Below are 21,110 nucleotides of genomic sequence, written 5' to 3' on the forward strand. Positions count from 1 at the left end.
CACAGACATACACAGAATGTGCAGGCCTCTTGCTGTTACCCAAGAGTTGTGCAGATGGCCCACAGGCTGGTCCAGCACTCTCCCATGCACAGTTGGGCTGTGGTCAGCTTGGATGAAGTGACTCCTTGCAGAATGATCTGTGTTGGGATGCAGGAGCAGCAGAACTGGAAGAGAAGTTCTGGGCCAAGGGAATCAAAAGCAGGAGCTAAAGACAAAGGCTGAGTGAGGGGCAGAGGAGAAGTACCAAAATGATGCCTTTGCCTCTTTCCTTTCCTTTCCTTTCCTTATTTCTATCTGCTAGTTACACAGGTTGGTGTATCTGCTAGATAAGCTGGATGCAAATGAAATGCCAGACACCTTTCTGGTAATGTGGGAATAGCAAATTAACAAATTAGAGCCATTTTGGTAAGGAAGATACTTTGAAATGATAACCATGAAATGTGATATTGAGGAGGCAAGGAAAAGGCAAAGAGTGCATAATAGTGCAACAGGAGTGCTTCTTCACATAGAGAGGCAGAGTATAGTCTCTCTGAGAGAGTAAAGCTGAGAGAGTAAAGGAGTGATGCAGCCTACTGGGGACAGCTAGAACAGCAAGTGCAAGAGTCCTGAAACTTGTGTCTTTCCACTAAGGCTGATCAACACGTGAACATTAAAAGCATGACTCAACCAGAGAAGGCCTAGAATATACAGTTGATTTGTCCATTTGTTTATTAAATGAATGCTTCCTTGGTGAAGATCAAAAGCCGTGATCACAAAGTGCCTACAGACTCAGTGGGCAGATAGAGAGGGATGGGGACAGAACAGAGGGCCAGACAAAATGTGGTGTTAGGAAAGGCTTCTTGGCAGAGATGGTAAACATGGAGTGATCTAGGCATGAGGAAGGTTATGCAAGTGTTTGAGGACAAAAATGAGCTTAGAGAATCCAGCATTGGCTGAAGCAGAGCTGGCCCAATGAAGTAAGAGTAAAAGAAGGAAGTATAGACAGGGTCAGATCCCTGGGGCATAGAGTGTTGGGGTCAGAGGATAAAAAAGGCTACAGGAAAAACAGAAGGAACAAAGGAGACACGAATGAGAGCACACAGACCCATAGCCAACACTAAAACCACCCTCTCACAAGATGGCAGCCTATATTTGGATTGAAGTAGAAACAAATGAAGAAGAGAAGATAGAGTCGAAGCATTCAAAATGTAGAAAGTCAAGGTATGAGACTTCCTGGAATAAAGGCTCAAGAAAGAAAGGAAAGAAAAAAAAAAGAAAGGAAAGAGTCAAGCCTCCAGGCTGGAAGACTAGGAACAATGCTGCCATCAATAAAGGTGATGGTAGACATAGGGAGAGGAGGGGAGTCTAAGAGCTGATGAGTTCAGACTGGGAGCTGTTGAGTTTGAGGGATCTCAAGAGTCTGAATGCAAGAGGAGAAGCCAAGCAGGACCTGGGGACTGCCTATAAAGCTTGGGAGAGTCATCCAAGCTGGGTCAGCCTATGAGTGAATTTGAAATTCTGTACTGTAATTTGGGTCTGAAATGGTCTTCTCAGGCCCCTCTTTCCAACATTTGTTCCCCAGTTGGTGGTGCTATTTGGGGTGCTGTGGAACCTCTAAGAGGTGGGGTACAGTTGGCAGAAGCAGAGCACTTGGGGCAGACCATTTGTTAGGCCTGAGCTCACTTCCTCTCTTGCTTTCTACTTCCTGGTCTCTCGTGATGTGAACAGCCTCTGCCACAGGCTCCCACTGCCTTGGACTAAAACCTGCATTATGCTCTCCGCCATGACAGATTGAAGCCCTTTCTTCTCATTGGTTTTTCTCCCAACTTGATACAAGCTAGTTATGAGGAAGAAGAACCTCAACTGAAGATATGCCTCTATAATATTGACTGGGAGAAGGAGAGTCCATTAGGTTTAATGATTCAATTACACCTCAGAGGAAGGCCACACACCCAGTAATATATAGGCAATACAAATTGGCCCCAGAGGAAAAAAGAGACACAAAGTTGGGTGGGTAGGGGGCAATGGGGTTAGATATTGGGTGACTTGAGAAAGGGACCGACTATGACCAAACTCTTAAAGTCTTTTTTCACAGTTCTGTGGTCTAGGCTAGCCCACTTATTTTAAGGACTTGGAGGAGAGGCTGTACTGATGCTGATTTTGTCCAAAAGCCATGGGCATCTCTTTCCATTCCCACAATTCACCATTTCCAAATATTTAATTGGAAATTGGGTAAACTTTGTGGGTTAAAAATGGGAAGCTCTCAGACCTATCCTTTATTCCATTACACTCTCTAGCTCCAGGTGAATCTGGCAGAAGTGTTTTAATGCAATTATCTAGGAACTGGAATCACACTGTACATCCACTGAGCAAACAAGCCTATTTGGTTTCTATCTACTTTCCTTTGGACATTTTTGCTTCCTTCTCATTAGAATTTGCTCTGTGAGAATAATCATGACATTGGCTTTGCTTTGTGGGTTTATTGGAGGATTAGATGTGAGAAATAATGATTGCAAGGTATTGGCAGCACCTGGTGTAGCCAACCTTAAGTACATGGAGAAACATTTGTGTGAAACAGGACCTTCTGGAAGAGTTCCCATGCGGGTGCCACAAAAGCCTTCCTTTTGCTACCCTGTATGGCAAATAGCTTATCTTACTTACGTTCAATAAGTCCTATTGCCTGGGAATTTAGCACTGGTCCTAGCTCAGCACCAATCATGAAGGGCCACATGGATGGGGAGTGTCAGTATAAAGAAGGTAGGCAGCAGGTTATGTTCCCACACTGGGCAGAGGAGGAAGGAGGCTCTCGGTTCTTCTCTTAAGGTAAGTTCTGCTCCAAGGCCCAGTGAGATTTCTTCTCATCTGCAGGTGAGTTTCACCCTCTCCACCTACAGGACTTGCTAGGGCTATCTGTAACCTTTCTGAAGCCAGAAGTGACTCTGGACTTTAAGCACTGTCAAATGTTCCGAAATCACTCAATTCATGGTTTCAGTCACCTCCTGGGTGTGGCCATCTTATATATGACATCCTTTCCCTTCCCACTAAGAAGTCACAGGTGTCCACTTGGGTTGGTATCTCTAAAATCATAGTCCTGGGTGCCACTCTGTCTCTGTTCTGTTCACTCATGATATACACAGGGCAGCCCATCAGAAACAGGTTTCTGGACCCAATTTACATCTTTTAGGGGCTGCAAGAAATCACCCAGAGGTCCTTCTTTCAGGGCAAAGAAGGGCAAATGTTACCCAAAGGTGGCAGACATTTTGTCTATTATTTACTTCTTTCCTTGCTTATTCATGTATTAATTATTTTACCATGTAATTTTTTTTTTTACTGGGAAGCTGGTTTACGCCATATTCTGTGCTGAGAGAAAGGGGCTTAGGATTCAGTCTGACATAGTGCTATTCTTATGAAATCCTAGAGGGTCTTAGTGGGGGACCTGATGCACAGAACCAAGCTAGGCAGCAGTTTTGTCCATAGGTGCCCATAATCACTAGAATTCTTGCCTTCAATTTCCAGAGAGTGTGTGTTTCCATCTATGCAGGGACTTTCCAAGTACTGCTCAAGGACATTCTGCAGCACTGACCCGCCTTTGGCTTGCTTTCTATGGACTTCATCTTGGAAAGCCCCTACTCCTATCCCACTCCATTTCTGCACATCATGCCAGCAGTTTGGCTTCTGTGTAATATCCATAAATGCAGAGAAGCAGCTGTATAAATACTGCTTGGATTAATAATGTATTCCTTTTTGTTTGTTTGCTATGTTTTTTGAGACAGGGTTTCTCTGTGTAGCAGTGGCTGTCCTGGATTCCCTTTGTAGAACAGGCTGGCCTCGAACTCACAGCCATCCACCTGCCTCTATCTCCCTGAGCACTGGGATTATGGATCTGTGCCATCATGCCTGGCTAGATTAATATACTCTTGGAACTAAACTTCACTCCCCAAATGGGAAACATAACAGTATGTTCCTGTGGAGTGGTTCAGAGACCTAATAAGTGAGTCAAACTGTGCAAGGGGCTTCACGCAAATAGAGTAACAGGATAGGTGCAGAACTGATATGAGTTTCAACCTTACTCCTGGACACAGAGGTCTGTTGCCTTGACCTGATGTGAGCCTTTCCTTTTCCATAGTTGCACGGAGAGGCTCCAGGCTGCAGAATGACCTGCAAGTCTCATTCTATGAAAAGGATGGTGGGCTGTGACTTGCTGTGGCTGGCTGTGGCCTTCTGCATTCTAACACTGGTATCTCCATCTACAACACAGCAAGGTGAGTGAATGTCTGCTCTCCAGGGATCTCAGAGGCTCAGCAAGACCCGGGGAGTGAGTAGCAGGTAGGAGGAGAAAAGGCTGCTCAGGTCTGTTCCAGGAGCACAGAATTGGAAGCAAAACCTCAGGGACAGAAAGCAAGGGAATCATCAGTCTCTCAAAGCCAGAAGCCTTAGCTTCTGCAGCCCCTTTCAGGAGGTTATTAGAGAGCACAGCCTGGAAGATAAGGGAAAGCATCCGGTCACCTAGTTTCTCCTCTATCAAGTTGCTCAAATGAAGGTGCTAGATTTAGCAATATCTCTATCTTCCAAAAATCTCCCCTCCTCTCTCTCTCTCTCTCTCTCTCTCTCTCTCTCTCTCTCTCTCTCTCTCTCTCTGTGTGTGTGTGTGTGTGTGTGTGTGTGTGTGTGTTTTACTGACTCTTAATCCTCCTGCCTTGGCCTCCAGAATTCTGGGATTAAAATCACTACACCCAGCTCCCAAAATCTGTAAATGGGAGCAACCCTGACAGTTTTTGAAAAAGTTTCCAGCTAAGGGTGCAAGTGTGAGTCCTGTAGTGGGAGGCTGGGATGAGAACTGAGCTCTTCCACCCATGGGAAAGTACAAGGTGTGTGGGAAATGATCCAAGAATAACAAGGACTGCAATTTCTGTCCTTAGAGCAAACACATGTGAGCAAGGCTGGAAAAATAGCTTTTCCTTCCTTTTTAAAAAGTCTCACTGATAAGTATACAATTGTGAGCCCAAAGATGAGCTTAGTTCACCATTCTAGAGGTAACTGGTTGCACCTAGTTGTGTGTACATGGCATTGTTTACTCTTTAAGGCTTTATCTTCGAAATGAAACACACCTACTCAAAATGACCCTGGCAGCTGGGGAAGCTCTTTAAAACCTTTAATGGTTGACTACTTATTTTATGAATAGTAAATAATATGATAATACAACCACCCGTACATCCTACGTTATCATAGATATTATTCCTTTAGATGAAATTTGTTTATATGTTTATAAGTGTGTCTGTCTGTCTCTGTCTGTGTGTCTGTGTGTGCACATGCACATATGGAGCCTAGAGACAACCTCAGATACCGTTACTCCAGTGCCATTCACCTTGCTTTTTAAGGCAAGGTTTCTCACTTTCTCCATAAGCTAGGTTAGCTGATTGGGGAGTCACACCTCCCCCATGGCCTGCCTATTCCCACTTTCCAAGCAGTGGGATTAAAAGCTCATGCCACCGTGTTCAGCTTTTAAAAATGAGTTCTCTGTGATCGAGCTCGTATGCTTCTGCTTACAAGGTGCTTCCTAACTGAACTGTCTTCAGCCCCCAACATGAAACTAATTTTTAAAGAGATTCACTGGAAGATATCTCTACAAGTCAATTACAGGAACACAAACAGGTCTTCAAATGGCAGGCCCTGAGGTGTGGGGAGTATGGAAACCTAACACTCTCAGGGGTGGTTGTGTACAAGTCTTAGGAGAGTGTAATCACCTTTCCAGGTCAGCAGCCAGCAGGTCAGAGGTGTACTCCAATCCCTTCTGATGTTATCTGGTTCTGTTTTGAAGACAGTTGCACAATAGTGAATAACTCAGGAAATAATGTGCAGTAACACTAAGCTTGGGGATGCCTGATATGATAGATGTATGGATGCTGACCTCTGTGGTTACCGATTGACAGGGACCAATGTCCATCTTATAATAGGTTAAAAATTGCAACCAGTGTTTAAAACAACAGTGTGTGTGTGTGTGTGTGTGTGTGTGTGTGTGTGTGTTGTTTGCACATCCATGAGAAAACTCCAATGTCTATACAACAAATTTGTAATTACTTCTAGAGATGGGTCTAACTTAGGACCACTTTTATTTTAAGACATATTTTGCCAAGTCAAGCAACATACCAATACTTATTTCTGCTTACTAATGTCTGAGGATCTTCTCAGGGATCCTGTATTATATTTGTGAGCAAAGCAAACACCAGGTTTAGCAGGAAACACATAGTGTCCTGTGAGTGCCCCATAGAGAAACTCTTTTCTAATCCTGGGTGGGGCAGTGGGGTTGTGCAAGGTGGTGGCCTGGCTTTTTTTTTCTTCTGCTGGTCATTCTGCTTCCCAAATGACAATGTTTGATGTTAGTTACTGCAATGTGTACCTATTGGTCTCATTGGGATCATTAGGATATTCAAAGCAAAATGGGGAAGGAATAAAACCCTGAAGGCTGTGGAGTTGCTCAATAAACCCTCATGTTATCTGTTCTGCCCAGATTATGGAAGCCTCAGAGACAGCAGCTCTGACAGGCTGGACTTTGACTGTGGAGCTCCTGACACTCCAGATGCTGGCGTCTGCTTTGACCCCTGCCAGAATTACACCATCCTGGATGATCCCTCCAGAAGCACAGAGAACAAGGTGGAATCAGAAGAGTGTGATGATCAGCTGCACGGCTGGTACCGCTTTGTGGGTGAAGGAGGGGTGAAGATGCCAGAGACCTGTGTAGATATATACAGGTGTCACACCTTTTCTCCCATGTGGCTGAATGGATCTCACCCCATTCTTGGCGATGGCATTGTCAGCCGCACAGCCTGTGCCCACTGGAATGAAAATTGTTGCTTCTGGAGTTCTGAGGTTCAGGTGAAGGCCTGCTCAGAAGAATCGAGACACTATCACGTGTACAGGTTCCAGGGTACCCCTGGGTGCAGTCTGAGATACTGCACAGGTAAGGAGCATCTGCAGGGCAGGATTACCTGTCCTGCCAAGGACTCAGTGGAGCCAACAGAGATGATCAAGAGGACACTAAGCAAAGTAACCACTGCTGGGATCCTGTTAGAAACATACTCACAGAAATGTAATTTATGATTTGCCAGGCACAAGCCAGAAGCTTACATTTGAGTGTGAGATAGTCTTACTTATAAATGATATTGCATAATATTGGGCTAGTTAGAAGCCTCAGCAAGTAAAAGTGTTTCATGTGAAAGCATGAGGGCATGAGTTCGAATCCCCAGTACCCATAAAAAGGTGAACATGGCCAAGCATGCCTGTTATCCTCAGACTGCGGGGACCAGAGACAGGAGACTGGACCCAGATTCAATGAGAGACCTTGTCTTAAGGGAGTAAGAACATCTGATGTCCTCCTCTAGCCTCTGTGTATTCATGAGTGCTCACTCCCACACATACATGCACACACACACACACACACACACACACTCAAGAACCCAGGCGCATTAAAAATTTACTTTTCTCAAGATTTACTCCTCTTCAAATGAATCTGTTTTCTTTTCTGAAACAAAAAGCAAAAACAATAGCTCACACTGCTCACAGTGGAACTCTACCATTCTGCTTTAAGCACATTGATGTACTAAATCCCCCTACTCAGTCCCTGTATCACAAAACAACTGTAGAAATGCTGGGACTTAAACCCAGGCCCTATAACCCTGGCAACTGTTGACTTAAAATCACTCTGTCCTGTCACATGTTTCTACCATAGGGGTCAAATGATTCAAAATAAAGTAGCTACAGTATTGCTTGGCTTAGCAGTTTCAGGGATGTTATTCCCTCTGCTGGATTTAGGAGTCAGGAAATATGAGTGGAGGGTATGGCTCATCTGTTTATAAAGACTGAAAGAATGAGAGTGTTGGCTTAGGAGAACTCAGACCCACCCTGCTCTGCATCCTGACCCTCTTTCTCCATCCCTTTCCTCTAGACCCTTCCACTGCACTAAAGAACTGTGAGATTCCTTGTCGCCCTGAGGAGGAATGTGTATTCCAAGATGACCACTGGGCCTGTGTCTGTAGGCAGGGACTCAATGTTTCTGGTGAGAAACTCCTAGGGTTAAGAGGCCAGGGCAAGAGGAAGAGCCTTAGAGGTTCAGGATGAGGGGGTAACCAGAGTCAGAGGCCATGGAGCTGGTGTTGTGGAGGTCTTGAGAATTATTTGGGCTACTTGTTATAAAGCCAGTGGGTTCTCAATGGTGAGAGGGGGTGGGAGCCAGACCAAGCTTCCAGGTTGGCTACTGTAGCACTATATGAACTAGTGGCTCTGGCATGGGCATCTGGCTTTGGTTTAGTCTGGAATACAGGACTACTTTCTTTTCCCAAGAGCAGCTAAGCCGTGCCTGTACTTGAGATTCTTAGAAGTCTTGGACCAGAAGCCTCTTTATCAGTCTGTGTGTGACTTGTACCGGGAGCCCAGACTTCATCTAGTCTATCCAGCAACTTGATGGGCATGGTAGATTTGCCGAAAGGCAGGGAATGTAGATGCTCCTCATTGTCTGGTCCCCTGTCCACTCCACTGACCTCATTCTTGGCCTCGTAGATACTCAGAGTTTGGAGCCTCAGCTGGACTGCGGAGCCAATGAGATCAAGGTGAAGTTAGACAAGTGTTTGCTGGGAGGTCTGGGTTTCAAAGAAGAGATCGTTGCCTACCTGAATGACAGGAACTGCAGCAGGATCATGCAAAACGAGCCCAACAACTGGGTGTCCATGACTATCCCTGTTGTGGCTAGTCATTGTGGGAACATTCTGGAGGTAAGTGCTGCTACGCATTGCTACTAGAAGGTAGTTGGTATCTGTGCTAATGGAAACATCTTCATAGCTGTGAGATCTCACACAAATGTCTTATCCTCTTTTGGCCTCCTTGGCTATGTGAGTTTATACATGCTGGTCCTTATTAAAGAGCTTAGGCTTGAGGCAGAGGCAGGCAGATCGCTGTGAGTTTGAGGCCAGCCTGGTCTGCAAAGTTAGTCCAGGACAGCCAAGGCTACACAGAGAAACCTTGTCTCGAAAAAAAAAAAAAAAAAAAAAAAAAAAAAAAAAAAGAGCTTAGGCTTGGACAGCTTAACACCTGAGCTTCATAAAGTCATCTCTGATTACGATGATCTTAATTGGGGGTGTTGTGAGAAGAGCAACATGCCAGCCTCTGACTCTTCCACAGGGTCAACCACTCATTTTGGAAAGTTTACTCTGGGCTTGCCCTAAGTACTAGCCCTGGAGGCCACAATTCAAGGTGGCTCCATGGTTGGGAACACTAACGGTGGAATCAGACAGATCTGAGTTTGAGATACACCTATATACATCTGCATAATAAACATATGCTGTTTTATTTTTTATGCCGAAGGGCAACAGGACCTATGCCATCTACAGAAATACTCTCTTCTTGGCCACTGATTTCATCATCAGGGATTTCCTTGTCAATGTTAACTTTCAGTGTGCCTACCCTCTGGACATGAAGATAAGCCTTGAAACTGCACTCCAGCCCATTGTAAGGTATGGTGTTTACCTTTGGTCTTTGACCTGTACCTCTGACGTTGATCTCACACACACACACACACACACACACACACACACACACACACACACACACACACACACACACAATCTATGATGTCCACACAGTGCTACCAACTTGCTGCAAAAGCTTCCACTCACTGAATTATTAATTTCTGTATTGTAGCCAAGAACATTCAGCATAATCAAGGCACTTGTGAAAAGTAAAGAATCTTACTATGAGGCAATGCTGTACCATGGATCAGTGTTTAAAATGTGCCCAGGAAACAAAAACTCCAGACAAGTTCACTCACCTTGAGAAAAAAGGCAGCAGGCAATGAATCATTTCAATAGCCTAACTAATAACCATCGGCAAGTCAGAGAGTGCAATGTAGGAGAAGCATGAGGTGCTTCCGCTCAGTGGACATAGACCCCAGACTTAATCCCTGTGGGGTAGAGAGTGCAAGGGGCAGGGAGGATTACTTGAAGGCTTGGAATTTAAGCCCAGTTAATTTAAGTCTGCCTTTGAGGAAACAGCACCTATCCTCACCAGATACAGAAGGAAACAACAGTTTAGGTGGGATAGTATCTTGGCAGGGCTTTTGTTTGCATCTGTTTCTCCCTATACCTCTGCCTGGAGTGAAGCTCATTGCCCCAGGTATTACATAATCCTAGAATGGCTAAGGGATTTCTTTTAACTGTCAGCTAGAAATCGTGTGCCTGTCCCTCTCCCTCCCCCTACTCTGGCCTCCCCCATGGTCTCCTAGGCTCTCAGAATTGCAGGATGAGAAGGGTTAAAAATGTCAAACTTCAAAACTTTTCAGCCTAGATTGCAGTGGAGCTCATGTTCCTAAATATAAAAAGGAAAGCCATTTATTTAGTTCAAACTGGATTCAGCGGAAAATTGTGGGGTGGAAGGAGGAGACATAAGGCTAAAAACTGTGAGCCTGTAAGAGCTGATCTCAAGCCCTATTGCTCAAGTGACAAGATGGTGGCTGTGTACTAGTCTTGTTCCTTGAGTAAGAGCTTGATGTACCTGCCACACAGGAGGAATGAGTGCAAATCCTGGAGATGGGTTTGACTGCCTTTCAAGTTCAGCACTTAGGTGCCAAGAAGTGCTCTGTTTCAATTATCAGCTTATTCATTTAGAGATCAAAGAAGCATCGTTTTCTGTAACTTCATACTAGTACAGGGCTTGATTTATTTGCCTTATCTGGTCAAAGCCTGATGTTTCCATTGTTGTGGTTTTCTTTGTCTCAGTTCTCTGAATATTGATGTGGGCGGGGCAGGAGAGTTCACTGTCAGGATGGCCCTCTTTCAAGACCAGAGCTACACACAGCCATATGAAGGGGGCAAAGTGGTACTTCCCGTGGAGTCTATGCTCTATGTGGGTGCCATCTTGGAGAGAGGAGATACTTCCAAGTTCAAGCTGTTGTTGAAGAACTGCTATGCCACCCCTTCAGAAGACAGAAATGACCCCCTGAAGTATTTCATCATCAGAAACAGGTATTAGGAGACTCTGGGATGATGATGATGATGATGATGATGATGATGATGATGATGATGATGATTATATTTTATTTTGGTCATAACTAGGTTTTGGGTAAAATGTCATCTCATCCATTGCTGGCAGAGGTGTAAATTGGTTCATGCCATTTGGAATTAATTTGGCATTACATATTATAATAAGCATTTCATTTTATCTTGAAATGTTATTCTTGATAGTTTAGCCTAAAGTATTAAAATAAATTGGATGAGTTGGGTAATGGAATGCCAGTCATTTTCCATTTCAGTAGTCTTGATAACTTTTTTATTAAGCTTATTGTTAAATATTACTCAATTAAGTAATAATGATCTGTTTTATATACATATATGATTACATGTGGTATATATGTTATATATATTAAAGATGTATGTCTGCATGCTTACATCAATTAAAATGAAGATGATATTACAATATTATAGGAAGGATATCATTGGATGTCATTTACTGATAAAAAACAAAGCAAATGCCTCCGTGGAGGTTACAATTCAATCATAATAATGATACTTGGCAATATTTGCCTTTGAGATAAGCCCTATGCCAAGAGCTGTGGTGAGAAAATGTCTACCTCACCCTCAGTAAGGGCTCTTATCGATTGTGTGAAATAGGTGTGATGTCTTTGCTTCACTGTCAAGAGATATATGGGGAACTAAGGGTACTTGGAGAGTATGATCACACTCCATTGTATATATGTATGTAATTCTTAATAATACGGAAATTTGTAAAACAAAAAAGTGAAAAAAAAAAACCAAATAAACTAGACAATGGAAGCACAACCAAAATGGTTAACCAGCCCTGGATCACTTACCTAAAAATAAGGAGAGTGATAGTCTGACTCACCCCAGAAACTGTGCACCCAAAAACTTAAACCATACAAACTAATTGAGGAATGACAGACTAGAAAAATTCATCAAAGTATGGTGGAAAGAGTTGGGGCAGTGAGATCTTTCATATTCTCTAGTGTTGGGTTAGAAGTTACACCTTTGTCCTTTTCATTCTCCTAGCTGCCCAAATCAACGTGATTCCACCATCAGCATAGAGGAGAATGGGGTGTCCTCGGAGAGTCGATTCTCTGTACAGATGTTTATGTTTGCTGGAAATTATGACCTAGTTTTCCTGCATTGTGAAGTTTACCTGTGTGATTCCACTCATGAGCAGTGTACACCAGTGAGTGTCTCTTTAGACTGGTGCCCAGTAGGCTCTCTGCATACATTTATTGGTCTTATAGATGGAGGCATGGGTGAAAAGAAGGTGGATAAACACATGGAAGGAAGGAAGGGAAGGAGAAAGAAAGGAAGGAAGGATGGAAGGAAGGAAGGAGGAAGGGAGGAGAAGAGGGGAGGGAAGGAGGAAAGGAAGAAAAGGAGAAAGGGGAAGGAGGAAAGGAGGAGAGAAGAAAAAAGTTGAATGGATGGATGGATGCTTGAGAGAAGGAAAGACAGATGATGGATGAGTAGATGAATATAAGAAAGAGAGGAAGGTGAATAAAAAAAGGCTTTGAATGTCCTCAAAGCCTATTTATGAGCAATTATTGTCTCTTCACAAGGCATTTTAGCTTTCCTCGACATAACATTTATTATGAATGATTATAATAGTACAAATTATGCACAATTGATTCAAAAATTTCAAATACCAAATGTTCCAAAGTTTTTGAGAGCCAAAATGAAGTTCAAAAAGTTTCAGATTTTGAAATATTTTGGGTTGCAGATCATCAGATTATAAATGAGAAACTTGTAGAGACTGTGAATACTTCAAAAATCTTAGAAAGTACCAAATACTGAATATTTCTGAATCCCAGACTTTCAAATGAGGGATGTATGTGAGCCTGTGGTAAGGCCTTTTCAATGCTTCCTCTATGTCAGCCCTTGCACTAAATAAAACTTCCACATCTTTATTTAATTGAGCTCTCACAATGATCAAATGAAGCCTCATTATGAAAATAAAGAAACAGGAGCTTAGAGAAGCCACTAACCCACAGGCCCACACAGAGCTAAAGCACCAACATTGAGATGTTCCCCATCTGAGCTTTGATTTTGATGTCCATACTTTCACCCCTAATGAGCACTTTTTTGAATGGCTGGTATTCCTTGAGTGTTCATAGTGTGTTTGTATGTTACTGCTGTTATATTTCATTTTAATATTTAAAACCAGGTGTGCAGATCTTGGAAGTTCTGAAGTAAGATGCTTGCTATACAAGCACAAAGACGCAAGTTTGGGTGCTCAGAACCCATGTGAAAATTAGGATGGTGGCGTGTGTCCTGGGAGTGAAGAGACAGGAGGATTCTGGAGGCTCACTGGGTCACCAGCTTAAACAAAATGACAAGTTCTATGTTGACTGAGAGACCTTGTGTCAAAAAGTAAGGTGGACAACAGTAGAGAAAGACACTTGATGTCAATCCTTGGCCTTCTTGCATGTTTGTATTCATAAATGAATAAATGAATGTATGAATAACTACCTAAAGAAAACAAGATATGAACTATTTGATTAAAATAGATAGATAAAGACATTTGTCCAAATTATACAAGAGAAAATAAAGATGAGATTCGAACCCAGGTGTGTTAAGGCATGACTGTGAATCTCACAGTTGAAAGAGATCACAGCATAAAAAGAAGGCCCAATTGGTGGGATATCCAAGTGCTTAGGCCACAGCTTCCCAGACATACATGTCCGTGGCAGTCTCCACATAGCGGCCAAGATTGAAATTTTTATATAACAAGAGTTCCCTATCTCAACAGCTTTGCTCTACAAGTCGACTTCGCAGTAATGGACCAGCCATTAACTTAGCTCGGGTTCTAGACTTAGGACCCATCACTAAGAGAGGTAAGTGGGTAAGTTCTGGTACAAGGATAGCTGGCCAAGTGCAGATAATTAACTTTAGATGCTTTGGGGTCACCATTGTCAGCCACCCTGGGGTTTTCTGCTATCTCAGTCCACCCATCACTGATGAATGTGTCTATCTGTGAGTGGAAGTGCCTTGGCATTTATGGAGATGCCTATGTGGTAGAAACCAAGCGTAATTATTGGGCTCATCAGTATACCCATTCCTCCCATGACAGTGTCCATTTCATTGTTTAGAGTCCAAGGCTCAGAGAGACTCAACGGTTCATCTAAGATCACTTGCTTATGAGTGGCAGGAGTCTGATTTCACTCTTTCCCCACAGCTTACACAGGGTCCCTTAGGGTGAATGTGCTTCCCGAAATTCAGCTATGGTCCTCTGGATATTGGATAGAGGGGTATCTATGCAACCACTCTATAACTCTTCATCCATCCTACCCAACTGTTTATAGCACTGTCATGTTTTATGTTCACCTCCATGGGGAAGTCAAGACCCCCTCCTACCAAAATGAAATAACTTTCTGCCTTGAAGAAATTAAGACGCAATAATTTTAATTCCGGTAAAAAATACTATTTCACCCACATCCTGTACTGAGCAGCTTTCCGTGTATCATCAGCTTGGCTGCTCATGGCAACCTCAGGTCAGCATTGTTCCCACCTCTACCTCTGGGATGAACAAGCTGAGCTATCTCAGAGAGAAGGTTCTGCCTTGAGTGGTCCTGTCCCCTTACTTAGCTCTCAACTTAGAGCCTTGTGTGATGTCACAGGACAACTCAGGAAGGGAGATATGGGCATCCACACTGGAAACAAGCACACAAGACATGCTAGCTACTTGCTGCTGTGACTGGATAGCTGAGGGAATGACGCAAGGAGGAGAGATTTCTTTGGCTCATGATTTCAGAGGTTTGGATGTATGGTGACTTGCCTCCATATCCCTGGGCCTCTAGTCAGGCAGAATGTCACAGAAGAAGACTGAAGTGGAACAAGGCTGTTTAATTCATTGATTCATTGCAACCAAGGAGAGGAAGGGAAGGAAGGGGAGTGAGTCTCATGGAGATTTCACCGTTCTCCCTTTTAACCCATCAAGGCCCCCAGGCTATAGAATAGCACTACACACATCCAGGGAGATCTTTTACTCCTTTCTTTGATCTTCTCTGGAAAATCCCTCACTGACACACCCCCAGCTGTATGTGGCCATCTCCTAGGCACCTCTCAACCCTTTCTAGTTGACAATGGGAAGTAACCCTCACCCTGAGGCTGGAACCCCAGCTCTGCTACTGTCTGAAACATCAACTTAGCAAGCTCCTTGGCATCACTGAGCCTCTGTCTTCCCTCCAGACAAATGGGGGATAAAGGTTCTTTCTTCACAAATCGATTAAGAAAACTAGGTGAAAGGTGCATGGGATGTGCTTAAATGTATGCCTGCTAGCTAACAGAAGCCTCTGCAGTGAGCATTGCTTGTTGGCATGGTGACTGGGTCTAGGAGGATTGGGAGCAGCTATGGCACCAGAACTGCAGCCATCAGAGCATGACCCTCATCTTCTGCTTTTGCCCACAGGTGCTCAGACTCTTGATGCCTCAAATGGGACTCTCAGCACTGCAGGTACATGGATTTTTTATGCTTTTCTCATAGCACAGCCAAATCTCTCCAAACCTTTGAACATCTATGCATCTCCTTCAGTGTGCTAGGCCCTGTGCTGGGAAACACTGGGAGTGAAATGGGGCTAACCCAAGAGTGGTTTTATAATCTAGCAGAGGAGACCTTTGCTTAACAGGAAGTATTAACCAAACATGACTGTGTGCCAGTTACTGTTCCAGGAACTGGTAATATGATGCTGATCAATACAGGATAGGTGCCTGCCCTCATAGAGGTAATGTTCCAGTATGCAAAATAGAAAATAAAGAGCAAAAAATAATTTAATTAGCAATAAAACATGGATGGTGTGATAGGAAGTTACAGGCATAAGTAACAAAGTCTTAAGTTAGAGAGTTTATTTCTCTAACACATAAGTGAAATCTGATGTATAAGAAAATTCATGATTGAGCAATCAATCAAAGATTCAAGTGCCTTCCAGCTTGTTCTTTTGGGTGAGGTCATTATTTTTATGGTCCAAGATAACAACCAGGCATCAGGGAAGAGGAACATGAAGAAAGTCAATGAGTGTTATGGAACAGTCTGGCATCTGGCACCTAACACCTCCATCTATATATCATTGTTTATTATCTAGCTATATGGCCACACTTGGCTGCAAAACAACCTGGGAAATGAAATCTCTGCCTTGGATGGCCATATGCCCAAACAATGTTTGATGATTTCATGATCCAAGTAGGAAGAGAACATGAATCAGAAGAACTGTCAGAGGGAATGATATTTGACCTGGAGAGAAAAACCTCTCTAGACCAGAAAGTATTACGTAAACAGAGCCCTATAGGCAGAGGCAATGGAGGCTAAGTAAATGAGACAGAGAAATAAGATGCTAAGTGACAAGCAGACAGATAAAGCAGGTGTACATGGAGGCCTAATTAACCACACCAGAGAAGATCAATCACATGCACAGATATCTGAATGGAGTTTTGATGAATGACTTGGAATTTAAGGCCGGAGACATTGAAGAATGTGTTTTGGATTAGATGGAAAACATATATATATATATTTTAGCACCTGGTATTAGTTCACAGATATTAGTGAATATAGACAGGAAACTGTTCTTTTCATGTTCAAATTCTCAACTCTGCAGTAGTTATCAAATAAGCACAGTTCAGGGCTGACTTTTGATGGTATTCAGAAAAGACTTATTGTGTGAAGTGCACAGAGCACAGAGCAAAAGCGCCTTAAAGTCAGAGACCTCAAGTCTCTTTCATTTCATCACCCATTCACATTGGTGCAGTGATCAGAAGCGTGCCTTCCCAGCCTGCTGAGCTGTCTTAGGTGTGCTGTAGATGTTGGCGCCTTCTGGAGGAAAAGAGGATGAATCTGAAGAGAGGGAGCAAGCTGCCACAAGAGGGCTCTGTGGTTCTCATAGTTTGCCATCAACTGGAGCCCCTTCCGATGCTTCAGAATTAACTGATCATCCATCTGCGTCTCATCGTAAAAACTCCCTGTCATACATTTGTGTTTCTGAAAATCACTCTTTCTCCTCCCTTTGAATTGCTGGGAGTCTGGAGATGCTTTAATTTGGTAGGTAGTGGTGTCAAAGGGGGTTGACATGCTTATTAGAGACAACTGCCATTCAATATTTCTTCTCTTTAACACTAAACATATAATAGTGTGCAGGACACACACACACATGACATCAAAGTCTAATTTCCATTACCAACATTTACGCAGTGCTTACAATGTTCTAGGGACATATTTTAATTTTATTGTGGCATTGGGGATTGAACTTACGAACATTCGCCATGTAAGTAGGTTGCCACAGAGTTATAGTTCCCAGTCCAAAAATGCTATAGCAAATGCTTGATATGAATTGAGTCATTTAAACCTTATAAAATATGATATATCAATAGGTGTTGTTAATGGTTATATTTTGCATAAAAAGAAACTTGGGCACAGAGAAGCATAATGTCTTGTCTAGGTCTACCCAGGTAGTTGCAGAGCTGAGATTCCAAGCTAAATAGTCAAGGCTCAGAGGTGGTGCATTCTACTCCCGTCTTTTTGCCTCTTCATTATTAGTCAATGTAAGTGATGTCAGCAGCTATAGCTAATAACCCTAAATCCTTGACTTAGAAACCCAGGCTCCTCCTCCCCCCTGGTAATTCATGGTAAAATCGCTATGTTCTGTGAGTCACATCCAGGATACTTGGCAAATAATAGAACATGCTGGAGGCTTTTATTATGAATCCTACAAATGGAATTTATCATTTCCATCCTGATTTCATTGACAAGATCTAGTCACAGGCACCACCTCTCTGCAAAGAAGGCCGAGAAAACTGCCTCCCATAAGCCCAGAAGAAAATGGAAAAAGCAGTTGTTGTCCCAACCAAATCTAGGGCTACGATGCTGTCCTGTTCTACAGCAAGTGACAAGGTGGCCAGCCGGCATTGACTTGCTAAGTGTCAAAGCTCAACATTTGACTCATGTCTCTTGTGTTTCAGAGTTCCTGTTGGCCTGGCCCATGCTCTTCTTTACTGTCTTCCTGACTTGGCTGTTATGAGACGCGAGATGAACACCTAGCATCTGAGCTTTTGTTCTTCCCTCTGACAATGGCTCTTATCCATCCTTGGGTAGAGCAGGATCCTCTGTGTATCATGGGAACAGCCCTGGTTCAAAGTTAGGCTGGATTTGGAGATAGGGAAGGATATTCTCTTTTATGTTCCTCTTTTCCTCATGCTCAGGCTCTGCCAACTTGTCCTATGTCAACTTCCTCCCTCATTAGTGAGACTTAGAAGTGAATCTAAACCCACTAGGTGCTTCTTTGGTACTAGTAATTAGTTGAAATGCAATGCATATCGATAACTCCTGGGTAGAGGTGTCCTGTTAGTGGGTGGGAAAGGGCAAGTCGCATGATTCTTTCTCAATGTTGCTTGTCCTGACAGCTAATGAAATGAATTGACCCTTGGTTTCATTCTACCTGATGTATTTCCATTCTTGTCTAAACAGTTGTCATGGGAACATGGAACTGTGGGGAGGGAGATGAAGACTCTTAAAGGGGAGACTTGTACTACTACTCCTATGTGCCCTCCAACCCTGCAATGGTACCCAGAACTATGTACATATCTCTCCACTTGGGGCCTGCACACTGGAAGAACAGCTTTGTTTTGATGTGGAGCTGCCATTGCCTTGAGGAACAGCACTTGCTGCTGTTATTGTGATGTGCTCGGTTTGGAAGAGTAAGCAGGAGAATCCAGGGAAAAAGTGAAGCACCAGACCCCATGTGGGAATCTAGCAACAAAGCCTGGGCATGAGACAGGGCATGACCTTCCCTGAAGACTTTTAATCAAGTATGACAATGCACTTTACGTGACCAATGAGGGACGCTCTCTCTCTTTACAGCTACACATGAGGCTTCTCCAAGCTCGCCTCTGGAGGAATGGGAGAAGCCAGAGTCAGGGCCTGGGTGCTAAGCACGTCTGTCTGCTGAGAGTTTGCAGTGTATGCCTGTGTTCAGACAGGATGTGCTTTCAAGACAGGAGACTCACTCAAGCTAACCCAGGCAAAGGGGGAATAATACAGGTATATCATATTCTAGCCTTACTAATTATGATGTCTGGAGATTCTAGTAAATGAAATTATGATAGTGGAGTAAGAAGACCAAGGGCAAGTAGTACACCCTAGTTGCTTACACACTAGGAGTCAGATTGGAGAAGCCATGATACACCACAGTTTGTCTGTCTTTCCTCTGTCACACTTCCTGAAGCTACATGGCTAGTTACACCTGCTTAACTTTGGGTGTCTCCTGCATTTCCCTTGCACATCACTTCCTAGTTTATGGAATAGCAGCGATGTCTAGTGTTTTAATGTCCCATGCTCACACTGGCTTAGCACACTCCAACTTGCTGTTTGGGCCAGGATTTTTCCAGCTCCAGTCAATTGAAACTGGTTAAATGGGACCAACTAACACTAAACAGCATATGAGACTCACTTCATGGGTGGGTCTCAAATCAATGGATCTGTTTCTTCAGAATCTCACAGGCCACTGTGATAGCAGCTGCTGTTTCTCTGTGAGCTTTAAAGTCAACATGTACTGCATTTGTAGGAAGATTGCATGGTAGGAACTGGCCTACAAGAGGTCTGGACATTGGTAACCTTCTCCTTTCTTTAAGATCCAGTTTCTCTATTCTGTAGAATGGAAGATTTGGGGAACAGAACAAAGTTCTTATTTAAATAGTACAATTCTCCTGTTAAGTATAATGCTATGTGAACCCCAATTGTCAGAGGTGAAAGGAAACAGACTCTTGTAGGTGTTAGGTAGGAGCAACTTAGCTTTTCCATCTGCGGAGCCCTTTTCATCAGCCACTCACAGCAAGTCCAAGATAACACATACAGCTACCAGGAGCAAAATTTTGTTGCTTCCTGGGAGATATGGACTTGAGCATCTCCTTTCAAATAAGTAGAGAGAATTCCACCCAACTAGAGCCAAACTTGGATGTATAAGTGTCTGCTGCCTATCTGCCTATCGATATCTCTATAGCTATCAGCTATTAGTCATCCATCTCATATACTTATCAACGTATCTGTCCACCTGTGTGCTGCATAACTAACTAGGGAACTAGTTGTTCCTGCTTTTTATTCTTTCTTTTAAGTGACCATGCTATTCGAACAACAGTCTCTAACTAGTCCTCCACTTTGCTCATTTGGTCAGTATAAATGTATTGAATAACTGCTAAATCTCAGTTTGTGTTCTAAATAAGATAGTACATGAGAAAGAATCTTTTCCCTCAGATGGTCCTGTTAGAACATTCTTAAGAATACCACACTCACCCAGGGGTGGTGGCGCATGCCTTTAATCCCAACACTCGGGAGGTGGAGGCAGGCAGATCTCTGTGAGTTCGAGGCCAGCCTGGACTATAAAGGAAGTCAAGGACAGTCAAGGCTACACAGAGAAACCTTGTCTTGAAAAAAAAAAAAGAATACCACACTCAAATACATATCCTTCGTTTCCAGTCCTGTGCACCTTGATGCTTTTGTCTACACTAACATTGAAAGATTAATAGATATACATACTAAGGTTGTTAAGGTCATGTGCCAAGGCCACATCTTCAAATAAAAAAAAGCCACACTTAAACTCTCTAGATCAGCCACTTACATATTTATTATTAGCATGAATAATTTTGTTATCAATATTTTTAGCATGCACTATGGACGTTACCCTCACATTAAATATTGAAGGTAGGAACAATTATTCCCCCCAACTTAAAGATGAGTAAACCATCTTTGTGGTGAGAGTACTATAGTTTTTAAAGACTGAGGTCAGGGCATATGCTTAGGTAGGCAAACTTCAGAGAAAATATCTTAGTTAAACCTTGTGTTCTGCCTCCATTAACACAGTACACATGCAATAGTACAGTTTCATATACTGGTAGAAAATGTGTGTGTTCACTGACACATGTAAAGAGATATATAAACCAGCAAACAGAAGCATGCACACCAGTGTTGATATTTAATACTAACATGTATACTGTCATATGCATGGCTCTTTAAGAACAAACACATACACAGACCCCCATTTACATCATATAGGGAGACTCAGTGATCCTCATGTATGAATGTACACACATACACACACACACACACACACACACACACAT

At 43.1% G+C, this 21,110-nt stretch overlaps 1 protein-coding gene across 2 annotated transcripts; it reads left to right on the plus strand.

Moving 5' to 3' along the window:
* Positions 1 to 2,053: 2,053 nt before the first annotated feature.
* On the plus strand, positions 2,054 to 18,432 carry GP2 (glycoprotein 2). Of its 2 annotated transcripts, none has more exons than XM_084773916.1 (11): positions 2,054 to 2,802; positions 4,106 to 4,241; positions 6,488 to 6,937; positions 7,922 to 8,032; positions 8,533 to 8,744; positions 9,334 to 9,482; positions 10,743 to 10,988; positions 12,030 to 12,192; positions 13,762 to 13,846; positions 15,421 to 15,465; positions 17,958 to 18,432. In XM_084773916.1, exons 1-11 carry the CDS (start codon positions 2,713 to 2,715, stop codon positions 18,014 to 18,016), a joined length of 1,746 nt encoding a protein of 581 aa, XP_084630042.1. In that variant the 5' UTR covers positions 2,054 to 2,712; the 3' UTR covers positions 18,017 to 18,432. The 2 variants fall into 2 exon arrangements, with proteins under 2 accessions (XP_084630042.1, XP_084630041.1); XM_084773915.1 differs by lacking the exon at positions 2,054 to 2,802 and adding an exon at positions 2,827 to 2,847.
* Positions 18,433 to 21,110: the final 2,678 nt, after the last annotated feature.

This window comes from Acomys minous, assembly GCF_964271855.1.
Source record: "Acomys minous genome assembly, chromosome: 2".
Classification (NCBI taxonomy): Eukaryota; Metazoa; Chordata; class Mammalia; order Rodentia; family Muridae; genus Acomys; species Acomys minous.

Excerpts from the sequence above, each read along its gene's own strand:
- GP2 (XM_084773916.1), top strand. The coding sequence starts at position 2,713 with ATGGGGAGTGTCAGTATAAAGAAGGTAGGCAGCAGGTTATGTTCCCAC. Across the intron at positions 9,483-10,742 it reads GCACTCCAGCCCATTGTAAG|TTCTCTGAATATTGATGTGG; the intron begins GTATGGTGTTTA and ends TCTTTGTCTCAG. Across the intron at positions 10,989-12,029 it reads TATTTCATCATCAGAAACAG|CTGCCCAAATCAACGTGATT; the intron begins GTATTAGGAGAC and ends TCATTCTCCTAG.